Source organism: Carcharhinus amblyrhynchos, chromosome 15 (assembly GCF_965287045.1).
Source record: "Carcharhinus amblyrhynchos chromosome 15, sCarAmb.v2.hapA, whole genome shotgun sequence".
In the NCBI taxonomy this organism is placed as follows: Eukaryota; Metazoa; Chordata; class Chondrichthyes; order Carcharhiniformes; family Carcharhinidae; genus Carcharhinus; species Carcharhinus amblyrhynchos.
Genome location: NC_137338.1, coordinates 35649231 through 35675189, shown reverse-complemented (window position 1 = coordinate 35675189; position 25959 = coordinate 35649231). Strand labels below are relative to the sequence as shown.

At 39.7% G+C, this 25959-nt stretch overlaps 1 protein-coding gene across 2 annotated transcripts; it reads left to right on the top strand.

The window, feature by feature from the left end:
- The first annotated feature begins 3 nt into the window (after positions 1-3).
- Positions 4-24177, top strand: blzf1 (basic leucine zipper nuclear factor 1). Of its 2 annotated transcripts, none has more exons than XM_080203797.1 (7): positions 4-80; positions 3194-3269; positions 9513-9958; positions 12345-12544; positions 14509-14637; positions 18079-18298; positions 20767-24177. In XM_080203797.1, the coding sequence occupies exons 2-7, from the start codon at positions 3239-3241 to the stop codon at positions 20950-20952; spliced, it is 1212 nt and encodes a 403-aa protein (XP_080059923.1). In that variant the 5' UTR covers positions 4-80; positions 3194-3238; the 3' UTR covers positions 20953-24177. The 2 variants fall into 2 exon arrangements, with proteins under 2 accessions (XP_080059923.1, XP_080059922.1); XM_080203796.1 differs by having other exon boundaries at positions 18079-18370.
- The last annotated feature ends 1782 nt before the right edge of the window (positions 24178-25959 follow it).

Below are 25959 nucleotides of genomic sequence, written 5' to 3'. Positions count from 1 at the left end.
TGCCGCTGCCGGAAGTTGTGTCTCTCTCTGTGTTGTCAGGCTGCTTGGAGCTGCCACGCAGATAACAGCTGTCACCGCGGGTAAGTGAGGTCCCGGGCCCGCATTTTCAGAGGTCTTTCGCGCGTTTGAGTTGGTTCGTTTTAATCGCCGAGTTTCAATTAAAATGTCAGTATCCCAAAATAGAAAGTCCCGCTACCACCCCGGGGCTCTCAGGCTCGCGGGCCTGACGAAGGGGCAGAGCCCCAAAAGCTAGTGGCTTGTGCCTGTTGGACTTCAACTGGTGTTGTGAGACTTCTTACTGTGTTTACCCCAGTCCAACGCCGGCATCTCCACATCATTTCAGTACGTAGCCGGACATTGGTTCCCTTTGCTCTGTCTGGGGAGTTGGTGACACAGTGGTTTGTTGCTGGACTGGGAATCTGGGTTTCAATCTCAATGCACATGGTGGAATTTAAAAAGGGTTCCTCCTGTGGCCTAGTGCTATGGTCACTGATCTGATGATAGTCCACTGACCTAAGGTAGTGCTCTGGGGTCCCAGGCTTGACTCCCAACATGGTCTATGATGAAATGTTAATTCAATAAAATGCTCCTGTGGCAGGTATGAGTGATCTGATTATTTTACCATAATTTTGGTGGTGCAGTGGGTTAGCCCATTCATCTTTAACCATTCTTCAAGCCCATCCAGGGATGAAACCGCTAGAGACTAGAGTGGAAGCAAAGTGTAAAAATGATAAGTTCCTAGAAGCCTGCAGTTACACTTGTGGAATAAACACCCTTCTTCTTCCCTTCCCAAGTCAGCTTCCTGTTCAAATGCAAGAGATGCAACACCTGCCCTTTTGCTTCTTTTTTGATTGAAGTGTTCTGGACAATGCAATGTAATCTAATCCATTTGCTGCATGTGATGTAAACTTGGAAGTCCAGACGCAGATTAAGTAACTTCTTTGCAGAACATTGCCATTAGTTTTTCTAAAACTAATGTTTGTTGTTTTTCCTTGATTATAACTGTTGAGATAGTTTTCCTTAGTCTGATTTTCTCATGTTTCTACTGTCAGATCTGGTTATCAAGTTTAAATGATTCATTTTATACAATTTTTTCTATGTGCATTACCATTGCATGATGATTGGATAGTTCAATTATCATCTGCAGTAAAATGCACAATGGAGGGATCATAGAATTTCTTCAGTGCAGAAGGAGGCTATTTGGCCCATTGATTCTGCACCAACTCTCTGACAGGGTATCTTAACCAGGCCTTCACCTTGCCCTATCCCAATAACCCTACACAATTTACCATGGCTAACCCATCTAACCTACACATTTGGGACACTAAGGAACAATTTGCCAAGACCAATCCACCTAACCTGCACATATTTGGACGTAGAACTATCCTTTTATGTTCAGTAGTATTTACTTAATTTTTTTCATATGGCAACACTGCATTCACTGTCTTTCTGTAACTGCTCTGAGAAGATAGGTGGTATAATGGGCCTTCTTGAAGCACTGAATGCTTGTGGTGATGATGGTCCCATGATGTTGTTAGGTAACTGAAGGTTGGGGTAAATGGTTGAGTGCTTTATTGTTTGAGATGCTAATTACTTGACTCTTTAAGAACATATATGCTTTTTGACTATTACAACTTAACTGGAGTTACAATTCTATTGGCAGTTTTATTCAAAACTGCCTTTGTTATAGTTTCAAAAGAAGCCAAGTATTGTAAAACCAATATGCTTCTTTACTTTGCCATGATGTGAAGATGCCGGTGTTGGGCTGGGATAAACACAGTAAGAAGTCTCTCAACACCAGGTTTATTTGGTAGCACAAGCCACTAGCATGGGTGACAATGAGTGGGAGGTGGGAGGTGCCTGAACTTACAAAATCTCATTAATTGTCCTGTCTGGAGACAATACTCGTCTCTTTAACCTGTGCTTAACCCTCTTTCCGCTCACATTGTCTGTACCTTTAAGACTTGATTACCTGTAAAGATCCGCACTCCAACCATTATTTTATAAATTGAGTTTGTGTCTTTATATGCCCTGTTTGTGAACAGAACTCCCATTCACCTGATGAAGGAGCAGCACTCTGAAAGCTAGTGGCTTGCGCTACCAAATAAACCTGTTGGACTTTAACCTGGTGTTGTGAGACTTCTTACTGCTGTTACTTTGCACCAGCTCTCTAAAACTCCTATTTTTATATCATTAGTCACTTCCTCTAGATATGCTATTATGGATTTTGTATCCACAACCATTTCTACTAAAACTGTTCATTTCCAAACAATATATTTTATCAGGGAAGAACTCTAACCTTTTCCTTCCTTTGGTGATGATAAATATATGTCTTTTAAATACCAACTGACCATACACTGGAATAGCAGTTTCTCTATTTATTGAGATCCCTCATAATTTTGAAAGAAACAATATCAGCTCTCCTTTTAACTTTTGTGCTGATAAGATACTAGTTTTTGTTATCTTTCACATATAGGCATCTCATCCCTGATATTACAATAAACTTACTGGAAAATAATGTGGATGCTGGAAAGCAGAAATAAAACAGAAAGTGCTGGAAATATTCAGTAAATCTAGCAGCATCTGTTCAGAAAGAAGGTTGATGCTTCAAGTCATCATAACTCTCTGCTATCGTGCATTGACCTTCTCTCTAAAGTATGGTCCCCAAATGTGAACATATTACTCTAATTATGACTCGATTATTATTTCGACAGGAATAGCATTTAGTCTTTGCATTTAGTACCTGTACCTTAATTTATAGACTGACCCAATTTACATATTTTAACCTTATGAACTTCCAATTTTAAAGATTTGTTTAACTGACCTAATCCTTCTAACCCTTTTAAAGATTTAATGAATATTTTTCTTCCTCATTTTTCAACTTAAAATTTTACCTCTTGAATCTCCACAAGTTTTGTGTAGTCAATTGTTTTGTATATAAATTATTACAATGAGCTTATCCATTGAAGTATAAAAGACAAAAAATGTTAATGGTTTCTGGTCTGTCATTTTCTAAAACTGTGATCTGCTATGTCTTTGATTCATCTTAAATGAGTGAAGACTGGTTATAAAACATTTACAATACAGTTTCTGTTACTTGGTTTTCCTATAGTTATAGTAATTTCAGATTACTTAAAGATTTGATACTGATCTCACAAATGTTCTGAGGGGTAATTTTAATGTCTTTTTCCAGGTGAGAATTAGTGACTGAATTAAAATTCAAAACTGCTTCAGGATTATGACATCGGTTATCAAGATGGAGAACAAAGGTATTCTGCTGCTTTTATTCCTAAGAATTAATGAAATTCTTTCCAAATCAGATTTATTGTAATACAGAATTGCAGCAATGAAACTCTGGCCTCCCACATGTGCAAACTACACAGATTGAAATAATGTAGCAACATGCGCTAAGATTAATCTTAAGCCCTCGGTGCCAATCATACGACAATGCCCTTAATGTAACAAAGCTTGAAAACCTACAAGGCGACTTAATATTTGTACTAAGTTCAGGAAACCCCTTACACAATCCAACTACTTTCAAAACTGGTAACCCCCACCACTCCCAGAACAACCAAGATAACTCAAAAGTTTGACTAAATTCAACCCTGTAAAATACAGGCTTTAGGCTGTGAATGTGATTCTTGAATAAAATTCCATATTTATTACTATTAATATGAGGCTGTGAGTTTGTCATTTAACTCCCAATCTTCATTTACTTTGTGTTAGATACATAAAATAATTCCTAAAAGTATACCTATGGTGTTTGCTGTAAATAGCTGACATGGCATGGTGGCACAGTGGTTAGCACTGCTACCTCACAGCGCCAGGGGCCCAGGTTTGATTCCCAGTTTGGGTCACTGTCTGTGGAGTTTGCTCATTCTCCCTGCATGGGTTTTCTCCGGGTGTTCTGGTTTCCCCTCAGTCCAAAAGACGTGCTGGTTGGGTGCATTGGCCATGCTAAATTCACCCTCAGTGCATCCGAACAGGTACCGGAGTGTGGCGACTAGGGGATTTTCACAGTAACTTCACTGCAGTGTTAATGTAAATCTACTTGCGACACTAGTAAATAAATAAACTTTAAATGATGAGAAACGACTTCATATTCTACCTAGGGGGAGCCTTCAGTATGAGATCATTAATTAATCTTGTCTCATTGCACATTACCAATCTAGTATATACTGCCGTCAGGTTGGTGCTAGCACATGCTGCTCTAAGAATTTGCCCCAAAAACGGACTATAAGCTCATATCCAAGCTATCTTTGCCAATCTGGTTTGTCCAATCTATATGTAGATTAAAATCACCCATGGTTATTACTATCCCTTTCTCACAAGCCCCGTTATATTTTCATGTGTGGCCCATCCAACAGTGTTGTTACTATTTAGGGGCCTTTAAATTACTCCCACAAGTTACTTCTTCCCTTAAAACTGATTCTACATCTTAATTTCCAGAACGAAAGTCATCTGTATTGTACTAATGTCATCATTGCTTGTCAGAGCTTCATCTCAACCTTTTCCTAAAATCCTTTCCTTTTTAAGTCAAATACCCCTGAATATTCAGGTCCTGTCTTTGTTCATTTTGCAGCCATGTCTGTGGTTATCTGATCATGCTTATTTATTTCAATTTGTGATGTCAATTTATTTGTTTTACTATGAATGTTCAGATACAGAGCTTTTAGTCATGTTGTTTTAGTTTTTTTTTGTAAATTCTAGTTTTCACTACTGATGTAAAGGATTTCATGGCACTATTTGCACATGACATAAAGTTGGAAATATCATGAACTATGAGGAAGATAGTAATATGTGTAAAACACTGAATCAGTTTCAAATGGAGTATTGCACTCAGTTCTGAGCACTACACTTCAGAAAGGACATGAAGGAATTAAAATGCAGGTGCAAAAAAGAATCAGGAGAATCTTCCAGGAATGAGGAACTTCAGTTCCATTGATAGATTGGAGAAGCAGAGTCTGCTGTTGGAGAAATGATGTTGAAAGAGTATTTGATTAAGGTATTCAAAATCATGATGGGTTTGGCAGAATAGATAGGGAGAAATAGTTCCCACTTGTGAATGCAATAAGAATCAGAAGTGATCACAAAGAAGGAATGGCGACAAATGAGTCAGGAGTTATGTTGCCAGCCAGGAAAGTGGAGTTGAGACTGCAACCCTATGAGCCATGATCTCATTGAATGGCATACAGGTTTGAAGGGCCAAATGCCCCTAAGACCTACATTCCAATGATATGGGTAAAAATGTTTTACACAGTGAGTTGTTATGATCTGGAACACACTGCCTGAAAGTCTGGTGAAAGCAAATTCATTCATGGCTTTGAAAAGAAAATCAAATCATTATTGGAAAAGGAAAATTTAGGACTGTGGACTAAAAGGAGGAGGTCAAATGGCCTCTTTATATGTTGTAACCATTCTGTGATTCTAGAATTTAGTGGAATAAAAATGAAAAGGTGGCCGTTTGTAACGCTGACAATATGCAGAATTATTTTGTTTAGCTAAACAACTTTACATTATGGTCCAACACTGAAGTTTATTAAAACATTGGTGGCATTTTAGCTGAATTTTCCTCCCCAAGAAGGTTTAGAAATTTTATGTCAACTAGAGAAGCCACATACTTTGCTGCTTTTTTCATAGTTTGAAAGATCAATGCATTCTAAATAACGGCAAAGTTTTTATGGTATTGCCAATGGGAAGGAAGAGAAAGAATGAGTGTCATAATACCAAATTATTTGCCATAATTAATTCTGAGGTACAAACTGCTTTTTAAAAAAGTATTCTTCAATGAATTGCTTTTATTAATTTAGTATCCTAGACTCCTAGACAAAAACAAAAGTTTCACATGTTATGTCAACTTCATTAATAATACTTATTAATCTCCCATGTGTTGTTGCACATTAGGAGCGAAAACAACTGCTGTATTGAGGGCACACTACATCAAAGGGCTGTTCACAACTTGACACAGGCTAGGGTGGGGGGAGCATGATGTAGACATGAAGGGGAGGAATTGAGGGAAGGAAATGGGAGATAAAGAGGAGGATGATGTGTTTAAGATGGAAAGCAGAAGGGAACAGGACAGAAGGAGAAAGTAGGAGGGACTGAGGAAATGGACAGAGAGGGTGTTGAGGATGTTTTGTGATGGGAGAACATAAGAAATAGGAGCAGGAGTAGGCCATCCAGCCCTTCGAGCCTGCCCCGCCATTCAATAAGATCATGGCTGATCTGTCGCTGCTCAGTTCCACTTTCCCGCCCTCTCCCCATAACCCTTAATCCCCTCTCCTATCAAAAACCCATCAACCCGCGTCTTAAAAATATTTAGCGAGGCAGCCTCCACCACTTCAACGGGCAGAGAATTCCAGAGATTCACCACCCTTTGAGTGAAGAAGTTCCTCCTCAACTCCGTTCTAAACTGCCCCCCTTTTATCTTGAGGCTGTGCCCCCTAGTCCTACTGTCTTTTTTGAGCGGGAAGAGTCTTTCCACCTCTATCCTATCCATCCCATTCATCATCTTATACGTCTCAATGAGATCTCCCCTCATTCTTCTAAACTCTAACGAGTACAAGCCCAGTTTATTCAGCCTCTCCTCATAGCTCAACCCCCTCAATTCCGGTATCAGCCTAGTAAACCTCCTCTGCACTCCCTCCAAGGCCAAAATATCTTTGCGCAGGTGCGGCGCCCAAAACTGCACACAGTACTCCAGCTGCGGCCTCACCAATGCCCTATACAGCTGCAGCAAGACCTCCCTACTTTTATATTCAATCCCCCTCGCTATGAAGGCCAGCATCCCATTTGCCTTCCTGACCACCTGCTGCACCTGCAAGCTGGGTTTTTGCGACTCATGCACAAGGACCCCGAGGTCCCTCTGCACCGTCGCTTGCTGCAGTTTTTCGCCCCGTAAGTAATAGTCCTTCCTACCATTCTTCTTACCAAAGTGGACCACCTCACACTTGCCAACATTAAATTCCATTTGCCATTTCCTGGCCCATTCGCCCAGCCTATCTAGATCCTTCTGCAGACTCTCCACACCCTCCGCACAATTTGCTGTTCCCCCAATCTTGGTGTCATCAGCAAATTTCGACACCCTACACTCGGTTCCCTCCTCCAGATCATCTATATAAATGGTAAAAAGCTGAGGCCCCAGCACCGACCCCTGGGGCACTCCACTAGTCACCATCCGCCAATCCGAATAGCACCCGTTGACCCCCACTCTCTGCCTCCTATTTGACAACCAATCCTCTATCCACGCTAACACCCGACCCCCAACTCCATGTCCCTCGACCTTCTGCAGTAACCTCTTGTGAGGCACTTTGTCAAACGCCTTCTGAAAATCTAGAAAGACCACATCCACCGGCTCTCCTCTATCCACCGCCCTAGACACATCCTCATAGAACTCCAGTAAATTTGTCAGACACGACTTCCCTTTAATGAAACCGTGCTGCGTCTGCTCTATCAAGCAATTCCCTTCAAGATGCCTCGCAATTTCCTCCTTAATGACAGATTCTAACATTTTACCTACCACAGACGTTAAACTAACCGGCCTATAATTCCCCGCCTTTTGCCTGGCACCCTTCTTAAACAACGGCGTAACATTAGCCGTTTTCCAATCATCCGGCACTTCCCCGGAATCCAGCGACATTTGGAAAATAACCACCAAGGCATCCGCTATCACCTCCGCCATTTCTTTCAGAACCCTCGGATGCATTCCATCCGGTCCTGGGGATTGTCCACAATCAGCCCCTCCAGTCTGTCGAGCACCGCCTCTCTAGTAACAGTAATGTCATTAAGACCCTCCACCTTTCCATCGCTAACATCCGGCAAATTATTCACGTCCTCCTCCGTGAAGACAGAAACAAAAAAGTTATTCAATACCTTAGCCATATCCCCATCCCCTACCACTAGGTCCCCTTTCTCATCCTCTAAAGGACCAACATTCACCCTAGCCAGCCTCTTCCTTTTTATATATTTATAAAAACTCTTGCTATCCTTTTTTATATTAAGCGCTAGCCCAGCTTCATAGTTTCTCCTACCCTTCTTTATCAACTTCTTTGTCAATCTTTGTTGACATTTAAACCTCTCCCAATCCTCTTCTCGCCCACTACTCTTAGCTACTCTAAATTCCTCCGCTTTTAGTTTAACACTTTCCTTCACCTCCTTCGTTATCCACGGCTTATTACCTCTCCTCCTACTATCCTTTTTGACCATCGGAATAAATTTCCGCTGAGCACCAAGAAAGATCTCCTTAAAGATCCTCCACTGCTCCTCGACAGACCCTCCCTCCAACGTGCTCCCCCAGTCCACATTCGCCAATTCTTCTCTCATCCTACCGTACTCCCCTCTATTCAAACAAAGGATGCGTGTCCGGGAACCCACTTTCTCCTCCTCCATCTGCACCAGAAACTCCACCATACAATGATCACTCTCCCCAAGAGGATCCTTCACCACAAGGTCCCTAATTCTACCCGCCTCATTACATAGCACCAGATCCAAGATAGCTCGCTCCCTCGTCGGCTCCAACACACACTGTTTGAGGAAACTATCCCGGCAGCATTCCAAGAACTCTTCCTCGAGCCCCCCACGTCCAACATGGGTTGACCAATCAATATGCAGATTGAAATCCCCCATAACTACGGCCGTCCCATTCCTGCACGCCGCACTTATTTGCGCGTTAACAGCCCGCCCCACCTCCAGATCATTATTCGGAGGCCTATAGACGACACCCACCAGCGTCTTCCTCCCTTTGCTGTTCCTAATCTCCACCCACAACGATTCCACCCTCTGCTCCTTGGCTCCAATATCATCCCTTGCTACCACCGTGATGCTATCCTTAATCAGCAGAGCTACCCCCCCCACCCCCCCTTTTTCCCTCCTGCCTATCCTTCCTAAACACTTGATAGCCCTGTACATTCAGCTCCCAGTCCCTGTCACCCTGCAGCCACGTCTCTGTAATGGCCACCAGATCGTATCCATTTGTGTCGATCAGCGCCACAGGACAAATGGAAACAATGAGTTAAGTAATTTCTCTGCTTAGTAGAGTTGTTAAGTCAGTTACAAACTGTTTCTTAATGATGGGGACATTTAGCCTGTGAGATTCCCTTACTGACACTTAATGGACACTTAATTGCACACAGACTCAACCTGCTTGTTTCAAATATATCTCTGTGTCTGATCATTGACTGCTCTGGCATCTAATTTATGTGATATCTGAATGCTGCGATCTGGTTTACCAACTCAAAATATTGCATTACGTGTGAGTCTGGTTAGTACAATACTTACTGTGGAAGATAGATGTTTCAAGTGATTGATATTTATTTTGACATAAATTTAAAACTACCTTAAGCCCTAATGGTGTTTATTCTTTCTTAACATCTGTTGTGGTTACAAACATTTTATTGCTTGCAGTGATTATTGCCACAATTATCATCTAAAGTAGAATAACATTTGGCTATCAATATTTAATTTATCTTTTTTGCATTCATAGCAGTAAGTTGTTTTCTTTTTCACATTTTTAGTTCACATTGTACAACCTATCCGTAGACCTGGAGATGGAATGGAAACAGAAGAACCAGCGAAACCTGTGGAAAATGCCACAGGAGTGAATAAAAAATGTCATCATGCTCCACGAACTAATGTAGTTTCTAGTTCTTCACAAATTGTCACTAAGCCTGGCGTTCTTCAGCTTGGGAGTGTTCAGCCTGACCAAGCGATTGAGGTGGAAGCCATTAAGCTCTTAGTTCCCAAAGCAGCTGTAATTCATGAAGTTCCCACAAAGAGTACAAAGTTAAATGACACTGCAGGTTCCCATAAAGGCGAGTTGTTGAGTCAGTTCGAGAATACGAACGAGCTCAAAAGAGAACTGATAGAACTAAAAGCTTCCATTGATAAATCTCAAAGTTCAGAAAGAAAACTCCTACAAGATAAAGAAGGGCTGGCCAATCAAATCCGAGTACAAACTGAGGTGAGATGACACATTCTTTAAATTGCATTGTGGAAATTTGAGAGCTCTGGTCTTGTGTTTGCATTTGAGTTGTTACTAAGTTAAAACACTGCAAACAACTTGCTGGAAATAAACCTGTGAAGAGAAAAGACAAGCTAGGCTTATGTCAGAACTGGAAACTGAAAGATAAGCCAATGGTTTGGTGAGGTTGGGGGAGGAGAGAAAACTGATTTTACAATCACAAAGGACTGTGTCTAAAAAGACAAAATAGAACAAACATTCAACAGTTCATACAACTTACCCCATTGATTGCTAGGGTTGATTCAGCTGATCTGGCTGGCTAGGCGGGTGTTTCCCTTTCCTCACAGTTCCATGTGCGTCCCTCCTGAAGCTCAGCGCTTGATCGCAAAGGTTGACCCCCTAGAAGAGGACCACTCCACCGGTCTAGGGTATATGACGTAGCTACATTCATCTGTATCATCAACCTGTAACATCACTCTGGGCACTACTTTACCATTTTTGTTCTCAGTGCTGGGCAGATTTGAAACTAGGAGAGTTTCACATCCTCCATTTGGGCAAGTTTATAGGCCCTCCCCATGTGCGCTTTGCCCGCAAAATTTTGAGTGAGCCTGTTGCTCACTGCAGAAGCCTGTGGGTGGGGCTTAACAGACCTGAAAGCTTGCAGAAGGAGGTAGTGCACATGTGCAGGCCTCTGATGCTGGCCATGCGCATTACCAGTAGCAGGGATCTGACAGACAGAGAGCTGTCAGGCCCTTGCAGGCAGCCTGGTAACTCTTCCCACCCACCCTCCACCCTGCAATCCTGGGGGCTTACAGCCCGAGATACAGCCCCCGCTGACAGTCCCCAGCTGCCCAGACCAATTATGGCCCTGCTGCCATCCCCCCACCAATCGCTGCAGAGTGGCAGTGGGCTCCCTCTCCGCACTTATTGCTGCAAAGTGGCAGCAGCCGCCCTTGGCACTGCCTGGTGGGCATTGCCCAGGTGCCAGACTGGCAGCATCAGGCTGGTACTGACAAGGGGGCCTCAATGGCCTCCGGTTCCACCGGTAAGGCCAAATCAACTGCTCCCCATTCATGGGGAGTACGTCTATTCCTCATTGATGAGAACGTTTCCTCGCGAGGTCATAAACACAGGCGAGCCCGGATGATTGAGTGCCAGGATCGCTAATGACATTGAAATGCTTATTTAAATAAATTTCAATACATTAACCTGCCTCTCACCCATTTCCGCCAAGAGACTGACCGCGCTGGAAATCCGGCACTTGTAAAATAGTGTTGGTTGCGAAAACCAGCACCAATCACGCTAATCGCTTTATGCCTCACTTAACTGGTGCAATGTGATGGTAAAATCACCCCCTCTGTTCTTATTCCATATTTGCACCATCTGCTGTAGTTTACTTTTGTTATTGATAAGGAAGTTAATGGGCTGGATAACCTGAGGATTGCTTAATAGAAAATGAATATGATATAAACCAGCATCTGAGTCATTAAAATATATTTTTTAAAATCCTTCAATTCTCTGCCTCCCCATGCAAAATCAGACAATTATGTACTTTTTTGCCTTGATCTACTCAATTTAAATTCCAAGTCTTCACAGCACTTTCTTGTTATTATCATTTTTGACTCTACAATACTCTATGACCTCTGTGATATTTATTTTCTAAAACATTAATCAGCAAGACACAGAAAAATAGAAAGGAAGGGTTGGATTTATTAGCAGCAGAGGGAATACCTGCTTTGGTGGCCAGCAGGATTCAATACTGCATCTTTTTAATGGCAGCCAATTAATTGGTATTAGGAATGAGCATCTGACACCTGGAAACGCCGGCATCTCCACATCATCCCAATCAGAAGACCAGCTAGTAGCTCAGCAGTGGCCACTGCTGGAGCTGCATCTGGAGGAGGCAGAGGTCATTCATCTCTCAACCAGTGTGGACTCTAGGTATCTGGGCCAGTTGAATAGGCCTGATAAAAGGTTGGTGAGTGCAGGCTGTGTTGTTGCCACGGGGGTGGCCCTTGCTGCTACTGCTTCCCTATCTTAGGCCAAAATGTGTGAAAATTAAGCCTGCTCACAACTGGAGACTATCAACATTTACTTGGTGGTCTTCCCACATGGCTGCTTAAATGCCAGCAGAAACACGAAGGGGGTCCAACTGGCTCATTTGGGCTTTGGGTGGGAGGGCCATCTGCCATCTTTCTTTCTGATGGGAGCATCGTGACAGAAAAGTGATGGGCGTGCCACCTGCTGCCTTCCCATGACATCTAGCCAGCCCTCCTGCCTCCAAACCCAGCTTAAAATCCAGTCAAATTGCAGGATGAATAGTAATTGGTAGCTTTCATATATAAAAATAATTCAGTTAAGAAGATTGTTTTCCTCTCTATTTCAGGTAAATCGTGAGCTAAAAAAACTACTTGTAGCTTCTGTTGGGAATGATCTTCAGTATCATTTTGAGCGCATGGCCCGTGAAAAAAATCAACTAATCCTGGAAAATGAGACTTTGACTCAAAACTTGGCTCAGCTCTCTGAGCAGCTGGAGCGGATGACCATACAATGTGATGTATGGCGCAGCAAGTTCCTTGCAAGCAGGTTGGATACTTTACAGCCATTTGTATTAAATGAGTTATGAACAATGTACTTTTGTTTACAGCTTTACTAACATTTTCTAATTCTATTGCTTACTTGCATCACTTCCACTTATGACAATAGAGGGGAGTGCTATGATTAATGTTTTATTCAGACGTGCGGTGGTGTATTTGCTATAAATATAATAGGCAATGTTAGTTGTCCTTTTACATTAGTTGCTTTTTCAAATAGTTGGAAAAGTCTCTGATTTTTGAAGGCTTGTGGCTATTTGCTTAAATGTTTTATCTCTTTTTGTAAGATTGTGCTGTGAAATGAAGTTTAACAAGTATCCAATATGGTAACAAAGATCACTGTTTCCAGTAATATTTCCAGTGGAATCCAAGGCTTTCAGATGAATCATTCCCAATGAATTATTCCAGAAAGGATAGCTATTCAGTGAAAGAAGATTGTAAATGGTGTCCAGTAATAATTAGTACTTGGGATCACTGTTGTTCACAATTTACATTTGGACACAATTTCTGAATTTATGCCAAATGGTGCAGATTGGGGTGAGGAATAGTTATATAGTAAATCATTATTGGGTCAATATTTTGGAACTCTTTAACAGCACTGTGGATGTTCCCATAACAGTGGATTGCAGTGGTTCATGAAGGCACCTCATCATTGGGTTTTCCTAAGGGCAATTAGAGATTAACAGTAAATGCTGGCCAAGCCAAAAATGCCTACAGGCACTGAACAAATTAAGGAAAAAAAAGAAGGCATTAACAAACTTATGGACAGGTCATGTATTTGGCACATGAGTTTCATTACAGATAGTTGAGGTATTACATTTTAGGAAGGAATTTGGTAAAGAGGTTCAAAGGAATTTGGGAGTATAAATACACATATCACTAAAAGTTGTGACACATCAGTAAGACCAGAGCAAAAATAAACCAAGCACATGGTTTATTTCTAGAGGGATAGAACTGAAAAATTAAAAATGTGCTAATCTTGGCCAGATCACACCTTGAGTGCTGTATGCAGTTCTGGTTGCCACATAATGAAACTAATAAAGGCACTAAAGATGGTACAAAAAAAGATTTACAAGGATGTACAACCTAAGACTCCTTTGCCTTGAAAGGAAAGGCTTATGGAAGAGCTAATAGAGGTCTTTAAAATTATGGAAACTTTTGACCAAGTAGATACTGAGAGTATTTTTCTAATTGTGGGAAAAGAAAATCTAAAGTCCAAAATGTAAGATATAGTCACCCAAAAATCAAAAAGGTCATTTGGAAGAAATAGTGAAGAGAATGTGTAATCTGCTAACATGGGGGTCAGTTGAGGCAAATTGCATTTTAGGGAAAATTGCATTTTAGGGAAACTAGATAAGAGTTTGAGGGAGAAGAGAATAGTGGGGTATACAACAAAGTTAGATCAAAGAGTAGGAAGAGGCTTAAATGAGCATAAACATTGGCTTGGGCTGACTGGCCTGTTTCTATGCTTCATGTTCTCACAGTTGTATGTAAAAGAACACTGAAATAGTGAAACCACACACCATGCAATCTAGACTTGGCTACACTAGTTCTAGTTGCTCAGAAAATTATGTAAAACCCCTAGAGAGATATCTGCACTAGACCTATATATATTTAAATAAATAAATTCCGCAATGAAGTAAATTTATTTTTGAAATGCTAATTTGATATTGCGCAGTAATTAGTTGTAATAGATTTTAGCCAGTATGGTAATTTTAGCCAGTGTTTTCATCAAATTTATTTTGGTCTTATTGTGCCAATATATGTGTACTTCAGCTTCAAAATTCCTTTCTGATTTGGACACTATAAAATATGTTTCTTGGTCCATGTTTAATGACTTTGTTAAATGCTTACTCATTTTTAAATTGGATAAACACCTTTTTCCATTTTAATATGCAGAGACATTGTAAGTTTTATAAATTATGGGTAACATGTTTTAATCTTCTTTCCATGCAGAGTGATGACAGAGGAGCTGGCCCATGCTAGGGCATCTTTGCAGCGTCATGTTAGAGAAACCCAAAGTGCAATACAGGATCTTCTCGGTGAACGTGAGCAATTTCGGCAGGATATGGTTGACTCCCACAGGTATGTTATCATCCTGTGCAGTTATGTGTTTTATCAATTAGACGATGAACTCTCAACCATTACACTGCCACTAAATAGGTTCCAGTTTTCCTAGGCTAACCATTAAACTGCCACAAATTGTAAATATGTTACAATAGTTAAGTGACTAAAATGTAATACATATCCTCATTTCTAAAATGACTATTAAACATTTCAATTTAGATCACATACAATTTACCCAGCTCCCATTATTTTACCCATTTTGTTTTAACAACTTTAACCTAAATCTTTTCAACAATATGTTATTCTACTTAATAAGGTATTGTTTTTCCTTTATTTTATGAGCTTTGGATGCCTTGTTTATTTTGAAGGTGGGATCCAACTTAAAGTAAATTGAGCCAGTTTTCAATCAGTGTGAGACAACTGAACATGTCTCCAAAGATAATTATGGTTGATGAGAGGGTTTTTTTATTGGATGTGGGTGTCACTGGCTTGCCATTTCATAGGGCAGTTAAATAACCAATCACATTGCTGTGCATTTCGAGAGACATGTAGGCCAGACAGGGTAAGGACAACAGATTTCCTTCCTTGAAGGTCATTAGTGAACCAGGTAGGTTTTTATGACAAGCATAGATAGTAAATTTGCTTTATATTTCAGATTTATTAACTGAATTCAAAATCCACCAGCTGCTGTGGTGGGATTTGAACCCATGACCCCAAAGTGCTAGCTTAGGCCTCTGGATTATTAGCCCAGTGACATTGCCACTACACTATCATCTCTTGGTGTTAGCAGGTTGATCTGTTTTTTTTTGTCAACCTGGGATGGGCTGTTGCAAGGCTGATTATCTTGTCCACAATGCCAACAACTAGATATAGAAATAAACCTATGCACAGTGTTATCATAATGGAAACCTGCTCTTGCAAAATATATATACTCAATTCTTTGGAGTTCTGCATGCAATCCATTGTTTTGGATAAAGAGTGAATAACACTCTGGTAATGACATTGTTTTCAAAATATACATTACAAAAACTTGAAATAAAAACAAAATGCTGGAACTGCACAATGTTATCAATCAACATCTGTATCTGTATAGAGAAAAGACAAGATGTGCACCCTTCATCAGAATTGAAAATAAGCCAGCATTTTATTAAGGATGAAAAAGTGCTTGAAGATAAAAGACAAGGAAACATACAATGGAATTAGTAGCAGGAGTAAGTCTCAAACTTGCTTCACCATCACATACGATCATGGCTGATCTGATAGAGGCATCAACTCTGCTTTCCTGAGTACCCATTATATTCTTTCACTTCCTTGTCAATAAAAAACAACAAATATTCAGTCATTAAAAAGATTAATGGGCTGACCTGCAAAGTGCTACAAGTATAGTTCCACTCTTTTAATACGTATAATTCCACTATTTTTTATTGCATTATATAAATATTTCTCAAATTAAGCAAGAAAAACAGTAAGACTGGTGTCAGGTTGATGATACAAGTTAGAACTAGGCTGCATGTGGAAAGTTAATAAGAGAAGTGGAAAAAAAGAATCATAGAATCCCTACAGTGCCGAAGGAAGCCATTTGGCCTATCGAGTCTGCATCGACCACAATCCCACCCAGGCTCTACCCCCATAACCTCACTTATTTACCCTGCTAGTCCCCCTAACACTAAGGGGCAATTTAGCATGGTCAATCAACTTAACCCACACATCTTTGGAACGTGAGAGGTAGTTGGAGCACCTGGAGGAAACCCATGCCGACATGAGGAGAACATGAAAACATCAAACAGGCAGTGACCCTAGGCTGGAATTGAACCTGGGTCCCTAGCACTGTGAGGCAGCAGTGCTAACCACCGTGCCACCCATCTGGAACAAACTGCTTGAGACCATGTTGCAGGCAGATTCCATCATGCCTTTCAAAAGAGAATTGGATAATTATCTGCAGAGAAGAAATTTGCAGGTCTGTGGTGAAAAAGCGAGAGCATTGGACAAGCTGAATTGTTCTTATGGAGAGCTGGCACAGATATGACAGGCCACATGGCTATTCTATGGTTCCAAGTAACATAGCAGAATTTCATTAAAATTCACTGTCATGATAACCTCTTGGCTAAATGAAAATGGTATAGGGATTGAGTTTTACATAGTAATAGAATCCAAAAACAATGGTGGAATTTTCCCATAACTCAGCAAAGTCCAATTTCAGGCAGAAATTTCCTTGCAAGAAAGAAGTAATGACCTTAATATTATGATCAGAGGCCAACAAACACTGTCTGTCATTCATTAAGCTTCCACTTTCCCACAAAATTTCTCATAACACTGATTGCAGTAATCAGACAATCAAAACAGCACAGCATTCTCTATAAGGGCCAGGGCAAGCAGTGGCATTTCACCTCAGCCAATCCGATTGAGAAATCCTTACTAAGACGTGCAGAGTCGCAACCTGAAAGTTTGGATAACGAGAAAGAGAAAAAAATGGAAGAAAATAATTTCTACTTTTAAATAATCTAAAGCAATAATTAAAATCTGAAGAAGTGAAATTTTATATTATAAAATTAATTTTCAGTTTAAGAGAGCTTGGCAAAAACAAAGACTTATCAAGCTTGACAATTTTCACTTATACTTGATAAGGCATGCCCTAACAATTTTTGGCATGTTAAGTGGGGATCTAGTGGGTAAGTACCACAGTTTCACACCTTTCATACATTTGAATGCCAAGTCTCTCAATAAGATGTCAGTACAGCAAAGCCTGTGGAGGAACAGAGTAACTTGAGCATATTATTTTCCACATTTAATTGTGCGTGTGCAGATCCTAGATGCTGCAGTCTGATTTACTCCTCCATGGTCAACATTAATAGTGTCATCATAATTCTCCCTGCAAAATCTGGGTCATGTAGTTAAACCCAAATAAGTACTGTTTAATAAAGTGAGTTCAGGAAGAAACTATGTTTGGATTACAAGTATATTTGTAAGTAATGTAGGCTTCTAACGTTTGAAACAATCTCTGAAGATTTCATAAGTGGTAGAAAACTTGGATAGCCACAACTGTTCTCTTGTAATAAAAATGGAAAATGTTGGATAAACTCAGCAGGTCTGATGGTATCTGTGGAAAGAGAACAGAATTAACATTTCAAGTCCGTGATAACTCTTTAGTGCTGTGGAAAGGTTGTATGGACTCAATGTTAACTCAGTTTCTCTCTTCACAATTACTACTAGACTTGTTGAGATTTTCCAGCATTTTCTGTTTTTATTTTGGATCTCCAGCATTTGCATTGTTTTATTTTTGTTCTTGTAAAATTAGGTTCCCTTCCAAGAAGAACAGACTTTAGTTCAGGCAGTTGCACTGCAAGTATAGTGTCCAATAAAAAAAATTACAATTACCCACAATAAAGTATCCAACTTTGTACAAGTTAGTTATGCACAGGATCCAGTTTTTATTAAATGTATTTTTATTATACTTCACAGATTCCTTGAGGAGCTTTTGGTATCTCTGCAATGGGGCCGACAACAAACTTATTACCCTAGTGCACAACCACACACCACGGCAGAGCTTGCTGCTGTCAATCTTAAGTTAGCAGAGGCTGTTAATTCTCACCTCCTTGGAAAACTGAGTACAAGTAATGCACAAAAGACTAACCAACAAGTTGAATTCTGCAGCACACCAGCTGAAAAAATGGCTGAAAAGGTACTGTATGATCCTAATAAGAAATGGTTTCACAACAGAACAAACACTGCTAATGGGAAAATCCGATACTTGGTACGTGATTGAACATGAAGGAATATGTTAAAATGTTGATTTTTAACTTGATGTTTTATCACATTTTAAACCTCAAATGTTCCCTGTTCAAATACTGGTTTCCTTTCAAAACTGTTGCATGCTACTTGCATCCAATCTTTTATAGCTGACATTAAACAATTTTTGATTTTCATTCAATATGAAACCTTTGATTATTAGAAATATGGGTGATCTTTAGTAATATTGTATACAATAAATGTACTTTTAGACTCCCAAGTCTAGCCTTGGGCGTCCGTACCCCTACCTTTTAACCACCAGGTGTAATCTGCAAGGACAGATGGAATGGGTGGATTTTTTGAGGAGATGGTGGTGATATATTTGAAAGGGAAGTGAAATTACTTGAGTAGAGGGAACCGTATGCAATGTGATAGCTAGTATGGAATCTATGAATAAGTTCTCGTGAACAAATTGAATTTGATGAAGAAAGATGGTAGGTTTAGGGCAAGACAAAAGATGGGGGGGGTGAAGACAGAAACCAAGGTTTTGCTGCTTTTGTTTTTGGTTTCCCATGGACTAATTCTTCAGCCTCATCCTCATAGGGGAACATAGCTCATTTTCACTACTTATAGAAGCTTTTACTATCTTTTTATATTTGCGAGTTTTCTCTCATTCTCCAATTTCTCTCTTTTTGCTATTTTTTAGTCATTCTTTGATATTTCTAAAATGTTACAGCAATAAATATTTTTTTTTCAATTTGATGCCATCCTTAACTTCCTTAGTTAGTCTGGTAGAATTTTTTTCGAAGTGAATTATGTCTTTATATACAGATATAGAACCATAGGATCCCTACAGAGCAGAAAGAGGCTGCCTGATCCATTGAGTCTGCACCAACTCTCCAGAAGAGCATCTCACCCAAACCCCCTCCTTCGCCCTATCCCCATATCACGACATGTTTACAATGGCTAATCTACCTAACCTACTCATTTTTGGCCTGAGAAAACTGGGGCATCCAGAGGAAACCCACACTGACAGGAGAGAGTGTGCAAACTTCAGTCAGTCAGTCACTCAAGGCTGCACTCAAACCTGGGCTCTGGCGCTTTGAGCAGTGCTATCCACAGTGCTCCATGCTGCTCAAATATGAAATGTCTGCAGTGCTTCTCTACCATCTTACCATTTATCTATTTTCTCATTCCACTTTAGCCAAGAATGTCACCATACATTTGTACTAGCCTTATTTTAAGTTTATGGCACTAGTTTCTGACTCAGATTTCTCGTCCTCGAAAATAGTATAAAATTATACATGATATGATCACTCCTGCTGAGGTAAGAGGTCAGGAATTAATCCTGCTGTATTATATGATGCCAGGTCTAAACTAACCTTGTCCTTGGTTGGTTTCGGAACATACTATTCTTCAAAACTGTCACAAGTGCACTCTATGAACTCATCCTTCCTAATTTGACTTGGCCAATCTATTGTAAAATTAAAATCTCCCATGATTGTACAATCTTTCTTACATTTCTCCCATTTTTTCTTAATACTCTGTCCTACAGTGTAGCTACTTTCAGAGGGTATATAAACCGCTCCCACCTGTGATTCCTTTGCTATTATTGCCACACAAACTGATTCTATATTTTGATTCCCCAAACTAAGATAATTTCTCAGACTGTATTAACAAAAAGTTACCTCATCTCCTCTTCCTTTCTTCCTGTCCTTCTGAAATGGACAAGTATCCTTGAATATTCTGATCCCCGCTGTAGTCACTTAGTCACTACAGAGCCATGGTTGCAATCCTATGATACTCCTTTATTTCTATTTGAATTATAAGAACATAAGAAATAAGGAGCAGGAGTAGGCCATCTAGCCCTTCGAGCCTGCCCCGCCATTCAATAAGATCATGGCTGATCTGTCGTGGCTCAGTTCCACATTCCTGCCCTCTCCCCATATCCTTTAATCCCCTCTCTTATCAAAAACCCATCAACCCGCGTCTTAAAAATATTTAGCGAGGTAGCCTCCACCACTTCAACGGGCAGAGAATTCCAGAGATCTACAAGGTAAGTTCGTACTACAAAGTGCTTTAAACTTATTTAAACAGGTTTTTAACAGGTAATTTCTTATCTGTCTCTCTGCTCCTTCACTCGTCTGCTCCAGCAAACAATGGAAGGCTTCACCGTGTGACCACCTGATATTATCAGTCCATCCATCTTGTTACAAATGCTACAAATAGGAAATGAAGCAAACTATTGACTGTATATTTTTCATATGCAGGCACCCAGTGGTCCTAGTGGTTCAGGTTTTCTCCAATGCTTTGACTAGTTGAGTAAATTAAACATTACTAGAGCAGTAATAACTGTGAAGTAAATGACTTGATTGCTGACTCAGCATTTAAACGCTCAGATCCTTTTTTTTGTATCTGCAGGTTTTGATGATGTTGGCTCCAACACTGTGCAGCAAAGTAACAACAGACATACCATTCTGTGATACTTCACCATCTTCATTGCTTTCTAACAAAAAGAACATAGGACGATTTCACCCATACACTAGATATGAAAATATCACATTTAATTGTTGCAACCAATGCACAGGAGAATTAACAGTAATATGAAATATTTTTAGTGCAAACATTGTATTGGTTGTATTGGTGTTTCTTGTTAACAATTTAAAACTAGCAATATTTTGAAGCAATGAAAATTATATATTCAATGAGTTTTCTTATTTACATATATTGGTTATATTTTTAAGAAAGCTATGTATGCTATAATATTAAAATAAGAATCAGAGTTGTATTCATCTCTTATTTTTTTATATTGCCTGATTCTTTGCCTTGAGGTTCATCTAATTATAAATATATTATGTATTTTTACTGCCACATGTTTTCTTAAGTGTGTGTACATATGCTAGAACATAGATATACATATGTACATATGATGGTGTACATATGATGTGAGAGTATTAGCAGAATTTATCTGCATGTGTTCCTCTCATGACTGTATCAGTTAAAAATGACTGTTTTACGTCAAGTTATTGTTATTAGAATGTCCAATTAAGTTAATGTTTTCCTGATCAGGTCACTTATGGAGTATTGCACAAGTCAACAGAATATTCAATTTGTGGTGAAATATGCATATCTGTTCATGATATAATAGTACTGTATAACTATTGTTGGCCCATCCATTCTTTCATTGCCTTGTGTTTTTGAATTTAATAGAATGATTTGAACTATTTTTTTGCAAACCTGTTAATGTGTTTGAAGTTTAACTAACAGCTGAGGCATGTTTTACTCCCCAGTTCTTTCGTCCATGCATCAGTCCAAAAAGTTTAATGATTTGATAAGAATTTGAGATTGCTGATTACTGGAAGTATCAAGAGAGAATCTTAGGATTGTTTTCACACAAAGGTATGAGAATATGTGATGCTTTATCACAATAGCAGTAACGATCACAATTTAAAAGGGAAATTGATAAGTATTTGTAAAGGATCAATATAAAAGATTGTCAGGAAGTAGCAACAAAATAGGGGAGAGGAGCCTGGAGGGGGTTGTTCAGTTGAAGCATTTTGTATTGTTCAAAATTCATAGTTTTATTTGGACTAGAACTTTTTGCAGTAGTTTTCAATGGAAATTCAGTATTAGCTATTTTGGTAATTAGTACATTTTCATGATTTAAACGAGTTGCAAATTGGTCATGCTTTGGTTACAAAGGTGGGGCTGGGTAATTTCCTTTTCTCTTCAATTCGATCTTGGAATATCTGCTTTGCTAGCAAGGCAGTTCTTGTTGCCAATCTTTAGTTGCCCCTCAAAAAATGGTTATGTGACCTACCTCCTTGAACTGTTAGTCTTTGCTGGGCAGCTCAGTGGCCCAGTGGTTAGCACTGCTGCCTCAGAGCACCAAGGCCCCAGTTTTGATTCCCAGCTTGGATCATGATCTCTGTGAAGTTTGCACATTTACCTCGTGTCCCCGTGGGTGCTCCGGTTTCCTCCCAAGTCTGAAAGACGTGCTGGTTAGGTGGATTGACCATGCTAAATTCTCCCCCTATGTACCTGAACAGACACCAATTTGTGGCAACTAGGGGATTTTCACAGTAAGTTCATTGCAATGTTAATGTAAGCCTATTTGTGACTAATAAATAAACTTCTACTGATAGATATTGAATTAAAATGCTGGAATTCCTTATCTATGAAGGAATGATGATTATGTCAAGGTTTTATGATTAGAGGTATTAATGTTCCCATGTAACTGTTGTCAGTGTCTTGGGTTGTTGAGGGTTCAGGTTTGGGAGGTGCTGTTAAGCCACGGAAAATGACTTGAGTGTTTAAAAGTTCATCAATCTGTCAACGTAGTTGTTAAAATCTATATACCATAAACTTTATCGCTATTCTCTATTGTCCAGTTATTGCCTCTCGCTTGCCAAATGGATGTCAGTCTTGAGGTAAATGGCTTAACCAAAGTAGAAGAGGAGCAGTGGGTGTGAAATAGAAGGATAATTGACTGGAGAAATGGTATGTGTTTAGAGTGTCCATGGGTTAAGTGGATTCAGCACTGGTGTGTGGCTACATAACCTTAGATTATTTGAATTGAGTCTATATAGGACTATGCCAGGTGACTCTGCGTAACTGCAGGACAGATTTCTTCCTCCTGTATAACTGCAGTGCAAGCATTGTCTTTTGCAGCTTTAGTCCTCTCTTGAGCTATGTATTGCAAGATTCTGCAGATCATCAGCATTCAGGACATCCTTGCTGGTGCACATTGACAGATGCCTCCAGATCTTTGCATACATCTGAATCACAGCTTGAATTGCTCAATGTTCAGGTGCATCTGTCATAGAGTTCTTTGTGAGCATCATGAGCCATGGCTTCAAGAAACAATCTGCTTGGCGGTTCAAAGATCTGTAGAAGACTTAACTAGTGAAGTTTCCTGGATACCTACAAACATGCATGATCTTATCTGAGTAACATAAAAGCTGAAACTTAATGGATTGCAATCAGTTTTAATTGCTCTATATTCCTGGTTACTCTGAAAATGCCTTCATTACCATATGGCTGCCATCAAAGACTCTATGGACTTGCAGGAATCTAGGAATTGCAGCAAATCCAAGGGCCCTCCCATTCTTTGTCACCTTATCAGTTGCAAAATGGACATAATTGGCACCCTACAATTCATCAACCTTTTGTTGACTCTTTTTTCTCTTGTTTATTTCCCAGGCAACTTGGTCACATGATCAGTTATGCGAAGCAAGGAGCTTTACCAAAAATTGCCTCCTGGGAAAAGAAAGAGACTAGCACCCCAATGTAAAATGCAGGTTTTCCTCAAAAGCACATGGGCATCAGAATTTTGTAAAAAGGACGTACAGGCATTAGACAAAGTATAAAAAGTAGTTGAAGAATAGAATGAGGACTGAACGATTATGGCTGGAGTTTTCCAGCTGTTCGTGCTGATGGGATTCTTTTGTTCTGCTGCAGTGAATGACTGAGCACTAAATTCTCCATGCTTGCAGCAACAGGGAATAAATGGCTGGAAAATTCCACCCTGTGTTTGTAGTTGACATGCTCTATGAAATGTGGCTGAGGAGTAATTAGGGCACATAGAGTAAACCCATTTACGGAGAAGCTAGACAAGCACTTGAGGGAGAAAGATGTATGATGGATTGATAGGGTTGCATGATAAGGTGTGAGATTAGGTGTGTATAATGTTAAAATCCCAGCTGCTGTTACTACTGAACAATCAACTCCCATTATGGTACCCTAGCTTAATAGACTGTAACTTTGATTTTTTTTTGTTAGAGACGTGGATGAACAGAATCAGCCCTGCCAATTAACTTTTAACAAAACAATAAAACAATTAAACATGAAAAGAATGATTATGATGAAATATTCCTTCACCCCATCTATATCTTCACAGATTTTCAGGCAAATATGTTGCAAAGTATATATTGTACTACAATGTTCTCAGTGAATACAAAGTCCATGTAAACCAACAGGCCAACTGTCAGACACAGCACGCACTGAAACCAAATCGTAGATGCCATCGAATATAACTTCTCATCAAATCACCACGTATGCTTACCACACAATGAGTCTGCTGGTCTCACTGAAATCTGAAATTTCCAAACTACACTCTTGGAAAAAGAACATGCCTTGGAATCTTCTCCCAAACAATGCTTTCTCTCAGATATCTCAACCAAGAATCTACTTCGATGATTTCAGTTTCTCCTTTCAGTATTTGTCTGCCTTGGATTGCCACATGCATTCAATCTTCCACACAATTTGGGTATCCAGCCATGCCATCAAAACACTACTGCTTTACAGGCTGTCTTAAGATATCACCAAACTTTTGATTTACCTCTAATGTTTGGTTTCCCACTTTAAACCTGGTTACTGCATTTGTCCCTTTAACTCAGAGCAGTTTCTCTGCTTTTCACTTTAACTTCACCCAACCATGTTCAATATCCTGTTCTTCGTTCCTTTAACTTAGCTGTTTTCCTGAGACATTCCTTTTGTCCCTAGTGTGTCTTTTTTGGTAAATTTTTACCCTGCCTTTTCCAGTGGTCATATTTTCTTCAATATCTGCTTCTTCACTTCAGCGAAAATCCCATGAGATACTGGGATTCTGGTTTCCTTGTGGTCAAATTCATTGATTTTTTTGCTCTGATTCTAAGGACCCTTCATCGGAATTACATTTTAAAAGCTGTAATCCTCTTTTCATCAGTTTTAATGTGGCTCCAACGCTCACACCCATGAAGAACAATCCTCCGTACCAGCAATTTTTCCAAATTGATTTCTCAAGTTACATGCCCCTACAATTCATCAACATTTAATTGATGTAATTATATGTCCTAAGTACCCATAATACTTGAAACCAGCCATTCTTTAATAGTGCATAGGCAAGGGAACAATAGATTTCCCTGAAATTACTTTCCTTGGTCACTGTTCAAGGAACACAAGGTCCCCAGATGCAACAGTTACAAAAGAAAGGGTGTAATACAATATAGCCATAGAATATTGGGGATTTTCAAGTAGTGAGCTGTTGCGGGAAGGGAAGGAGAGAAGTGACGAGGCAGGGCCTGTGCCTACGAAAGACACAGGCGCATTGTTATAGGAATCAGCAGTGGCAGGAAAACAAATAATTGTGGATCATTTCTAAAGGATTAGAATTGAAAAGTGGAGAAGATATGGTCAAATTATATGTAGCCTTGATTAGATAATACTTTGAACATCATATACAGTTCAAGTTCCATATTAAAAAAGAAACACTGTAGCAGGTTTTAAAAAAAAATTATGGGATTTGGACGCCACTGGCTAGCCCAGTATTTATTGCCCCTTCCTCATTACTATTGAGGAAGTGGTGATGCGCTGCCTTTTTAAACTGCTCTAGGCTATGTGGTGCAGGTGAAGTGGATTATAATTCTAGCCCCAAACATAGACCATCCTAGATTGGGAGCACTCCCTTAACAATCACCTTCAGCTGAATTCAAGGCAGCAACTTCACATATACACTTAGTTTGGGTCTGAGAACGTGAACCACATCTCCCCAAGGAAAGCAACTATTAAGAGACATTACCTTTTCCCAGATAACTTGACCAACAAATTATTTAGCAGGCTATCTGGATATTATAA

Coding starts and splice junctions, on each gene's coding strand:
- blzf1 (XM_080203796.1), top strand. CDS start 3,239: ATGACATCGGTTATCAAGATGGAGAACAAAG. Junction 9,959..12,344: donor AAATCCGAGTACAAACTGAG/GTGAGATGACAC, acceptor TCTCTATTTCAG/GTAAATCGTGAGCTAAAAAA. Junction 12,545..14,508: donor AGCAAGTTCCTTGCAAGCAG/GTTGGATACTTT, acceptor CTTTCCATGCAG/AGTGATGACAGAGGAGCTGG.